At 39.0% G+C, this 11,793-nt stretch overlaps 1 protein-coding gene across 1 annotated transcript in view; it reads left to right on the top strand.

The window, feature by feature from the left end:
- The window catches only part of tead1a (TEA domain family member 1a), a 44,000-nt gene extending 33,241 nt beyond the window's left edge, over positions 1–10,759 (top strand). Inside the window, exons 9-12 of the mRNA XM_044193122.1 lie at positions 1,189–1,362; positions 4,911–5,051; positions 5,735–5,887; positions 6,284–10,759. Of these exons, the coding sequence (XP_044049057.1) occupies positions 1,189–1,362; positions 4,911–5,051; positions 5,735–5,887; positions 6,284–6,397 (582 nt within the window). The 3' untranslated portion in view covers positions 6,398–10,759. The remainder of the gene's footprint in view (positions 1–1,188; positions 1,363–4,910; positions 5,052–5,734; positions 5,888–6,283) is intronic.
- Positions 10,760–11,793: the final 1,034 nt, after the last annotated feature.

Raw genomic sequence — 11,793 nt, 5'->3', positions numbered from 1 at the left:
GGCATTCATCTTGTTGCTTTCTGTTTGGACAGTTAAAAACCTCGAACTGTTCAATGTTGACTTTGAAATAGACTCTGTTGTCGAAAGGTGTCACGTTTCCTGCATAATTTTACATTACTGTAAATGAGAGCCTCACTGGTAAAAACATTTCATTGCAATGAAAAAGTGTCATTTAGCTTAAATGACAAAGGCGACTACAGATGCGCACATAATAATTGTTATAGGAAAATTCTGAAATGATTTTACCATCTGAAGAGGTAGGGCTGAATAATTTAAAAATATCTAATCATGATTTTTCTGACCACTGTTGTGATTATGATTTACAGTGGGTGATAATTTTCCATAAAGTCTAGGCCAATATTCGTGGTCAACATAGTTATTGTATAATCACAATGTATCTTGTTTCTGCATGAAAAAATCAAAGAGAATAAAGAAGTAACATGTTGTTGCTTGTTATTTAAGTCCTACTAGGGTTCTTTTTTTCTTTCAAATCAGTCTTTTGGAGAAAAGTCAGATCCCAAGTAATGTTAGATAGTTTGCATTAAAAAAAATACCAATTCAGCTCAGATTCAGTAATACATTATTACAATAGTGTTTTATTCGACATAATAAGTATACAAATTTGACAGTTCCTTAAAACTTTGACATTTTAACCTACTCTTCTTCTCCCCTGCCTTTGCTGGTGCATTGCTACATTTTTGATTAGTGGAATGGTGTGAAACCATCGGCCAAAATGTGTATCATTTTACCCAGCATGCTTGTGGGTGTAAATATGTGTACCTACGCGTGTGCTAATAGAGGATAAGATACAAACAGAACAGGGACCCACTTATAAAAACAGTGCTCCATAGTGCCACTCACAAGTGGTCAAAAATTTCATGGGGCATCTTTAATTTTTGAGATCTGGGGAAATAGCGACGTAGCTACAACCTGTGTGGTCTCTTGGCTGCTCATGTTTCTTGCAAGAACCCATCCGTTCGAGATGGTAGACACTCATGAATTAAGACCCTGCTTGTAAAAAGAAAAAGGGCACAGGTGTTAACTTAAATGTCAAAACCAATACTACAGAAAACACTGTTGTTTGTCAGTCTCTCTTTTGCTATTGTTTCACCCAGGGTGAGATCAGTTGTTTTCCATCTCTTTTTCTTTCTCTATCTTTGCCTAATTCAGCTGTATCCCTCCCCTCAGTACAACAAGCACCTGTTTGTGCACATCAGCCAGAGCAGCCCGAGCTACAGCGACCCCCTGCTGGAGTGTGTGGACATCAGGCAGATCTACGACAAGTTCCCTGAGAAGAAGGGCGGCCTCAAGGAGCTGTTCGGCAAAGGCCCGCAAAACGCTTTCTACCTGATCAAGTTCTGGGTGAGCAGATAAACCTACCTACTTCCTGTTTACGTGAGAGTTTGTTTCCATTTTGTTTCCTCTCTATACCAGCTTCACATCCATCCGAAATGTTAAAGGCCTCTGATAAATATACGAACTACTGTCTTTCATACTTTCTCCAATTTTTTTCTTAATTTTGTTTTAATGCTTTTGGTCATCAGTGCGCAGGGTTAGCATGTACCCCACATTTTCCCCTGTATTTTTCCACCCAGTGCCATGCCTTTGTCTGTATTTACAGGTGTGTGTATGTGTGTGTTCTGTCTTTCCACCTGGGATATGGAGGTGGTGTTTTGATGAAAGCACAGTTGCTTTGTTTGAACACCTGCTCACCTCCTGACTCACAAGTTGCTCTTGTGTGTGTGTGTGTGTGTGTGTGTGTGTGTGTGTGTGTGTGTGTGTGTGTGTGTGTGTGTGTCTCACGTTACTGTTCTTTCTCAGAGCTGCAGTATACCAAAGGACTTTCAAAAATCCCGGCAACAGAACAAATCACACATTTAGTAATTTCTTTTCTATCACAGTAATGCTGACACTAAGTGTCAGTAAAGCAAAGACCTGTGATGAACTCAAAAGAGTCTCAGACTCGTTTCAGACCGGGTCTCAAGTGGGTGATATGACAAGACAGATTTTATTATGATCTTTCAAATTGGTCTGGGACTTCAATCCTGGCTTAAATTGTATGCTTACAAAAAGGCATGTTTACAGCATTACATTTGGCTATGACATAATAGATTCACTTTTTGAATTTGAATTTAAATGCTGTAATTGACCGTAAGCCCTGTTACTGTTGCTGCACCTGTCAGTCTTTGCATTTTTGCCCAGCACATACAGTATGCATTTTAAAGATTTACCTCTATGACTTGGTTGAAAATGCCACCACTAGCTGATGTTTCCAGCTGACTCGTTTTAAAGCAAAAACCCTGTAAAATGGTCTTAAAATGGAACTTGAAACCTACAGACATGACATTGTGCTAAAAGACTGAGGCTAAAGCTACATGTCCCAGGCTAAAAGTCAGCTTCCTCTCCAGTTAATGCTCAATGTAGAAGACATGGACATAAAGAAACAGTTTATTAATTATTACAAGTACGATAAGAAAAAATGTAAGACCAGTCTCGTACTACACTGTTTGGCTGCTTAGCTTATGTACTATGTACATACCTGGTTGAGCAAGACAAAGGTTAGCTAGAGATGTGCTTTACTGTTCGTATTTATAAACAGTACGTTTCACTTTTAATGTTACACGTGAAAAGGCTTTTAGGATGAGAACTTACCAATGTGTTTATGGCGAATGTAACACTACCTCAGGTAACGTTGGTTGGGGTTGCTGGAGTGTAAACTTGCACACATCTAATAAAGAGCCACGCAAGGCTGCTAACTTTATTCTAAACTCTGATAGCATCCAGGGCTGGCTTTTTTATAATGTAACCTGTAACTCCACAAAATAATATAATATAATATAGTATGCAATGCTCCTTGGCTGTGGAAGTAACCCTGGGTTAAGTTACTACTGAAGTAAGTTAGTTAGCCGGACATGCTAACAATTGCAGCTTATGTTACAGCAGACAAATACGCTGTGTAATCCATTCCTTACACTTTTGCTCTTGTGTCTTTTTGGACAAGACACCACCCTCTAAAAAAAGACAGCAACTCTTTGCAGAGTATCACCCTTACTGAAGCCTCATGTATGCTGCTTCAGCATACGGAGAAATCCAAAGCTCGACTTTGCCTAGTTACGGTTGCTAAGTTATGATTGGACAATCCCTGTTTGGGGGCGGGGTTTAACAAATGGTTATTAAAGAATTTGAATGTATCTGCGAGGCTGTCGACAGTAGAATCAGGAAGGAGAGGACAGAAACCTGCAGGCCTGTGAAGTGGGTTCAGTATACAATAAATGTAGAAGTGATGAGGTGTGATTGTAGCATGAAAACAAACAAAGAGAGTGTGTGTGTGTCATGTAGAGAGCCTTCCCTCTGAATTTAATTAAAAAGCTCTCTGATCTACTACAATGGAGTGTGTTTCTGATAATCTGCTGCTTTAATAGAGCACAGTTAGATGTTTGTGTGTGTCAATTAATGTACAAGTGGGTGACTTAGCATATTGTGTGTGTGTGTGCACACGCGCGCCCGCGTTCTAAGCCCTGACACACACAGTGCTCCTTAGACAACTCATTACAAATAATACAAACCTTCTTAACTTCTCTCAGCCTGTAATCCAGGTGCAGCATGTTCTCGCTGCTCTGATTAAACAACTTCAAACACACAAAGTTACATAAGAATATTGTTTTTTTCCCTGTAGTATCTTCCAGTATTTTTAGAAAGTAGATTAGTATCTCACTATTTCTATATATTTGGAAAAGTTACATTAAGCATAAACAAATCTGTCTCTGAGATGTCTGCCTCCCCAATACAATGAAGGGGAACGTGATTTTGTTGGTGGTCTTTAACGTACTGAAAAATAATTATAACCCTTTTACAAGCAGCTGCCCACCAGGGGGTCAGTCAGTACCAACTCATGCTGTTCAGCCAACATTGTTTATTTTAAATTCTAGAGATTCAAAGTTGTCAAAGATACCAAAAATGCCTGGCTGAATTTGGGGAACTGCATCTAAAATGATGCACCAGACATCAAGTCAAGTCAGTTTTATTAATATAGCCCAATATCACAAATTTGCCTCAAGGGGCTTTACAATCTGTACAGTGCATCTTCTATCCTTAGACTCTCAATTCAGATAAGGAAAAATAGGAGAGCAACAGAGGAGAGATCCTCCTCCAGCATAGACAGACATTCAATGCATGTCATGTGTTCAAAGCAGGCAGAAATAACAATAGCAAAATTACTATATGTAGAAACAGCATGACAATATTTTCCAGAATCAGTATCCCTGTTTTGAAAATGAACAGTTTTCATAGGGACTATTTTTCCAGTGGAAAGTGGTTCCAATGAAAAAAGTCCATTCACCTCCATTGTACAGTATGTGCATATCTAATCACCAGTAGGTGTAAGTGAAATATGTTTTTATAATTTGGGTGAACGTAAAGCAGTTGAAAGCATTACAAGTTAATGTCTATCATGTGTGATTTGGAATGGACAAGGACAATTTATATCATTTAGTCTCTAACAGGCCAGACCAGCACACAATATTATTATACTGAACTATTAGAGAGCCGGAGGAAAATTTCCAGATTATTTTGTGCCTCCATCTGATGGAAATTGAGCTACTATTCCACATAATTTCTTTCACATGTACCCGAATTAGGACAGATGCATTTTTGACTAGCAGATGACCTTTTGATATCAGTTTTAGCAGTGTAAAAATGGACCCAGTCAGTCTCATCCAGATGCTATGTTTGAGCAAGTTATGGCTCAGTGGCTGAGCTACCAGCAGAGGGCACTGTTGGCTAACTTTGGTGGCAGAAAGCGGCCGGTGCTCTTTTTCATGTTTGTTCTCATGTTTCTGGGAGTGTACTTGGATTTGATTGTATGATTTGGATCGGTGACATTTATACTATTTTTGCTCTGTGGTTGCCAGGCGGACCTAAATCACAACATGCAGGATGACCCTGCGGCCTTCTATGGTGTCACCAGCCAATACGAGAGCTCAGAGAACATGACCATCACCTGCTCCACCAAGGTCTGCTCCTTCGGCAAGCAAGTGGTCGAGAAGGTGGAGGTGAGGATGGATTCACATTGTGGTGTGCTCTGGTTCCAGGATCTTTTCATGGGCATTAATGTCTGCTGTGATGTACTTTATCACTGAAATCAAATAATAAGGGATTAAACTTGAAGCCAATTCATGAATGTTTTAACATTTGCCCATTAACACCCCATGTCATTGAAGTTTTCTGGCTCACAGAAAGCGATGGCTTTTATACAGTTATTAAATGAATTTCTAGTAGAGACTGTGGTTGGACAAAGAAACCGGAGACACTCAAAGTCAAGCCTTAACAACAAAAAAAGACTTGAGAATCCTTCATATGCTTTCTAACTGACGAATAAGCAACATCAATTTTGGCATTCAAATCTTTCAGGAAACAGATGCTTGAAATCACATGCACACAGTTGTTATAGAAAACCTTATTAAAAGAGTACTCAAGTGATTTATGACATCTGTAAAGTTGTTTGTAAACATATAAATCCTGATGACATCGAATAACCCCTTATGACATCATCTGGGTTATTTTGTCAGGCCTGACGCAGCTTTCCAGAGCCACAGAAGACACTATACAACAGTTTTGACAGGATGAGCTCATGACTAGTAAATGATCTTTATTTGTACTGTATAATCGGTGGAGTTCCCGTTAAATGGTCAGTTACCACATTTTATTTGGTAATGATAACCGATTTCTCCCTCAGACGGAGTACGCGCGGTTTGAAAACGGGCGCTTCGTCTACAGAATCAGTCGCTCTCCGATGTGTGAATACATGATCAACTTCATCCACAAGCTCAAACACCTGCCTGAGAAATACATGATGAACAGTGTGCTGGAGAACTTCACTATTCTGCTGGTGAGGACGTCAGTCCGTGTGTCTGTCTGTGTGTTATAGAATAAATAAATTCAATTTGTTTTTTTGTGTGTAAGTAGATACGTATTTAAAGTGGTCATATTATGCACATTTTATGGGTGTTACATTGTGAGGTAGATACGTTACGGAAGTAAAGGCTGGACTACAATCGAGCTGTTTTCAGGCGGTTCAGGAGCAGTGTTTTCTGTGGGAGAGGGCAACTCCCTTTGGGGTGGACTTCGGGATTTTTCCCTTTGCAAACCTACTACATGCACAAAAAAGATATATAACACAATAAAGGAAAGGGGAAAAGCCAAAAAGCATATGACCACTTTAACATTAACATAATATTCAACTATATATCCCTTCTTTCCTCTGTGTGTATGTGTGTGTGTCCAGGTTGTGAGCAACAGAGACACTCAGGAGACCTTGCTGTGTATGGCGTGTGTGTTCGAGGTGTCCAACAGTGAGCACGGAGCACAGCACCACATCTATCGACTCGTCAAGGAATAACACACACACAAACACACACACACACACACACACACACACACACACGGCCTTTGCTTGGTGATAAATGGTGACATTGGAGGTAAAATGTCTGAAAACTGAATTCTACAAAAGTGTCTTTCAGCCAAACAATTCGACTTAGTGAGGAAGAAAATGGCTGCATTTTCACTGCTGCTCACAAAACATCACAGCAATAATTGGGTAATTTTTAATTAACACCAGATATGACACGGTATGCTGCAGAATCCTCAACAGGAGCATTTCAACACATAAATATTAACTCCAATCTGAATATCAGATGCTCATTTGCTGCAGAAGCACAGTGGCAGTGCAGCCATAGACACATCCGAATCGACCTGGGTGGTTTTCCGAAGAACATCCTGACTCTGATATCACCAGGAGATGCCATGTCTCCTGTTAATTGGTTTCTTCCCCTCTTTCTCCCAGTAAATTTGTATTTTGCTGTTCTGATGATGGAAATGAAAGTGTTATTTCTGTCATGTGCTTTTGGGAAAGTCAACCCAGGAAGAAAAGAAGAAATCTCACAATTGTTGCCCCCTGTGACAAAAGTGTGTTTGTTATCTGCCAAGATACTGATGGACACTGAAGGTCAGACCCTGTGTATCATCAATAACCAGAGGAGGAAATAACACTACTGCATTATCATATAGTACAGTATAGAGGTGGTTTTGTACACTGATAGCCACTGCAAATTGTGTGAGCTGCATTCTTGCACAAAAAAGAGGTTTGTCCCAAAGAGAAGAAATCAGATTTTTACCTTTTTGTATGTTTTCTTTAAAAAAAAAAAAAAAAAAGAATAGCTAAACTTTGGGAAATTGTTTAGTGATAGTAGCATATAGACTATATTTTAATTCCAGGAACACTATCTAAAATTTATGTTAATAAGAAAGTATAAGTGAAACTGAACAATTCAGGTACCTTATTGTGCAACAAGTGACTCTTCATCAAGATTGAATAAATAAATAAATAAATAAATAAGCATGTTAAAGCTATAATCCTTAAGATTTCAGTCCTGGCTGATTTGGCGATCACTGTCAGCACTAACCCTGGTGACAAATACAATACGCTCCCTGTGACTGCTTCACAATAAAAGCCACTCTGTGTTTCATCAGTTAAAAGCTTTTAATATGAAGCTGCAGTAGTAGGAAATGTTGGGTTAGCATTAGCAGTAACTTAATACAGCTCTGATATGGCTGTAGGAGAGTGAACAGTAAATGGTGAGGCTGATGCCAGTGAGATAAAATTACAAACATGGATTGTGTCCTGTGAGGCAATGTGAATCCAGCGCGGGAATGGCAGACTCTGCTGCTGACAGTGAAAACTACCATATCGAGAGGTGATCACATAATTTGAATATACAAAATGGCCATTGCTGAAACATAATGCAGACCATAAAAAGTTTTTTAAAACAAACGGTTTGATTTCATGAAAATTTTAAGGATTATAACTTTAAGTATTACATTTATTGTGGTCAGTCCATTGGGAAGCACTGTGAATCTTTAAAACTATACAACATCATTCATGGTGTACGAGGGAAGGAAACCTTTCAAACCTTAGATTTTTCTGATCAGGTTTCACTTTGCAAATTAAACTTAGCTTAGTTCAGTATTCTTGCACCAGCTAACTTGAGCTTTAACATGTCCATACTGACAAACGTGTTGAAGCCTGAAATGTTATTACGATCATATTTAAACTGAAGCTTGCCCTGACCAGAAGCCTTGGCACCTGTTTTTCATTTCGAGAGTTCTCCATGTCAGGACAGCTCTTTCAGTGCTCGTTTTTTTAACTCTAGAAGACATAAAATAGTTTAAGACACAGTTCCCTTTAATCAGTTCAGGACTGGTTTCTTCCAGTTAGATGATGATATAGCAGAATTAAAGTAATTTATGAATCAAAAACCAAAAACTGTTGATGACGTCTACTGTAGCAGGTGATGATTGGTGGTTCGTCTGTGTCATGCTCAGCAGCATGAAGTGCCTTTGGGTGGGAGCAGCAGTAGACATTTCTAATCTGTTTTACGTAAGTCCTGATGATTTGGTGTTGTAGATGGTGTACAGACAGGCATTTCAATGAATATAAAGAATGCATAATTAAGCATCAGATGCTCCACTTTCCAGTGTCTGAGGGCTAATTATTCAAATTCCATATTTAATGGCTGTTTCTTGTTGTAATCTGTAGACAGTCAGCACTGAACCATCCTAAAGGATCGTAACTGTATTTCCCACAGGATGTTAATGAGTCACATTCTTGTTTACTTGGTATCTTATCGCAGCATTTACACGTATTTGCATTTGTGTATTACATGTATGTGTGACAGATTCATGTTAAAACAGCTTGCACACTAGCTATTGTCTGGTGCCTCATTTATAAAATGCAACTTGGACTTGTTACTACTGGAGAAGACCGACTCTAATTTAAAATAATTGAAAAAGATCTGGGCCATCAATGACCACAGAGCTGTGATGGTGTTTTCTTTAGAAACCTTAAAGAAAAAGTCAGTAATCTGAGAGTGGTATTGATCTTCTCATCTAACTCTCGGCAAGAAAACGAATAACTCTAATCCCAAAAATGTCAAACAATTTCTTCAAAACTGAATTGAAAATAATTTAAGACTACACTACCTTACAATTAGCATCCTGCATGGCCAAAAATGTATCAGCACCTGGTCTTTATCCAACTTACTCAGCAAAGTTAGCCAGACAACTCAGTAAAGCTGCTTCTTGGAACAGACCTCCTCCAGACTCCTGTGCACATTTTCTCACCTGGAAATGTCTTTGATTTTGTATACTCAGTATGTCCGTCATGTAAACTGACAAAGACCAACACAAACACCAAAATGATGTGCATGTTAATGAATGAGGCCCAGAGTTTTTGTTTCTTAACACACTGATGCTGATCAACACAGTGCCAAGACTCACAGGGTTTCCTGTGTGACCAGCTGGGATGCTATGTGGTGTCCAGAATACCCAGTAACTTGCAGAGAAAACCTTGCAGATTAACTTTGTGTTTAGGGCAGACCTGAAATGAGCCATCTTTAGATTTGCCATTGCCCAAAACCACTATATTTTGACTCTATTTGTCTAAAGACTCAGGGTTACAACCACCTGTCCAAAAAAACACAATCCTTTCAACACACTAGTGAATCATTCTGTTGGGAAAACCCATTTCAAAATTCCCCTGCCTTTCACTTTCCCAGAGCTTTGTCTCACACTCCAGCAGTTTGTTGTTTGCAGACAGACTGACCAGGCCTTCACAGCAGAGAACCAACATGTAACATGTGCATGATAACCTAACGCACGGCCTCAGAGGGGCTGATTTTTTAATGATGACCGTCTGCGTCGAAATTATCTACCACCTGCTTACCAAAGACAGTCATCATGTGACACAACATACAGAGGAAAATTGATTTATTAAAAGCTAGAGTAACTTACAAGCTTCTGCCAAAAAGTTTCAAGGAAAATGACTGCCAACCTAGAAACACCTGTAGCTTATGGGCTACACTGTAAAACTGTACAGATGTAAGTAAAAAAATAAATACAACAAAATAAATAGAAAGTAATGGAAATAGGGTTGAATAAAACCTTTTGCATTTTGAACCTGGTTCATTAACGTGTTTGTCTTTAAAGACATTTTAATTTGACCTTATCAAATATCGACACCTCTTATCGCCTTGGTTGGCAGATTGAAGAAGCCCTGTATGCGAAGGTCACTGGAAACTGTGATTTATTCAAATTATGTTAAACTTTACAAGGACTCAACTGTAGGACTTTACTGTTAAATGTCCACTCATTATAATCAACTAGAGAAAGTCACACAAAAAGCAGTGTATACACGATGCCTAAAGGTCGTTCAAAAGGTTTCACAGTTCAGTAAACTGCTGAATTTCGGAATCATCGTCGTCTGTGTTGTTAATGTCGTCTCGTATGTGCAAGTTGGATATTTATCTTCTTTTCCGAACCACGTGTGGCACAGAAATCCTGTCTGTAATCAACTCCAGAATGGCCTTGAATCTTTTTGCTCTGGTGCATGCGCAGCACACCTGTGTGCACTGAGGGTTCTTGATAAGGTGCTTTGTATAAAGGTGACAATAACATTTATTACAGATGTTGTGTATATCTTTGATATTCTAATGTTTATCCTATTTTGCAAAGAAGAGAGTACATTTAGGAAAGTCCAAAATCTAGTAATGTGTGTCTATTGGTACTGCACAGGGTCTGATCTTTGCTTTGTACGTTTTTTCCCCCTCATGGCTAAAAGTATGTTAGATATTTTCTAGCTTTGTAGAGACTTTGTACGCATACAGTATGCTATTCAGTTTAAATAAATGGTCAGTTCCAAACTGTGCTCTGGGGTTCTGTCTTTACTCATTAGTCCACATTAACAACATGTCCAGAGTCTGAATCCACTGAGTCATCTGAGAAACTGTATCTTTGTTATATTTTGTTAAATTATATACATAATATCATTTATATATTTATATACTGTTCCCATGAGACCAAAGTTCTACAATTAGGTCACACAATTACAACTGAGCCATCTCCGTGACACTTGAGCGAAGTCCAAACCGCTGATTAACACTGTGAGATGCGGTTGAAAGCACAGGAAAAAAGCCAGTAAGTGGAACTTCAGTTTTCTCAGTTGCTTAGACACATTTTCTGAAACACTGAAAAAAGTACAATCAAAAACAGAAAACGCACAAATAAAAGTACAGTAAAAACAAATGTCTCAACACAACAAATTCCTTCAATTCATTCAAAATGAGGTGGAGGCTTCAACACCAGCCACTTATGGTTGCACAAGGTCAGCAGTAAAGGATTCGCAGAGGCGAGAGCCACAAAAATGCAGTATTCAAGAGCAGCCTCTAGTGTTATGGCGTCTTATTGTTTGTTTATAATGCATGCAGGCAGGAGTCCCTGGAAAGCTGTGCTGTTCCTGAGTGACTTGAGTGAAATTAAGTAAAACTGAATATCTAAACACTCCTTTTAGACGTCTTCTCTTCTTTAGGAGCTGTCTGCAGTCCCTTGTCGATGACTGCCTGGTTCATGTTCAGTAACTGTGGTACGTAAACCTCAGTTTCATCCCCTCTGTGTATGTAAATGTGTTGGAGAAAAGATGTGAGTTACGTGTTGTGTTACAAGTTAGACTAGAAACTGAGGATGAACATGTTGCTAATTGAATCTGTGGCATCATGACACTAGGCGATTACTGAACACATGAGCCATTCCTGTTTGAAAGGTTGTGGACAGTGTGACATTTACATGACGAGCACAATGCTGAACACGTCAAAGAGAGTTATACAGTTCATTAGAGAAGCAGTGTAATCCATTTTAACCACACATACTACCCTAAATGCATCACTTGCTCAACAGAAGTTAATT

Source organism: Siniperca chuatsi, linkage group LG4 (assembly GCF_020085105.1).
Source record: "Siniperca chuatsi isolate FFG_IHB_CAS linkage group LG4, ASM2008510v1, whole genome shotgun sequence".
NCBI classification, from domain to species: Eukaryota; Metazoa; Chordata; class Actinopteri; order Centrarchiformes; family Sinipercidae; genus Siniperca; species Siniperca chuatsi.
This window is presented reverse-complemented; position numbering and strand designations above follow the sequence as displayed.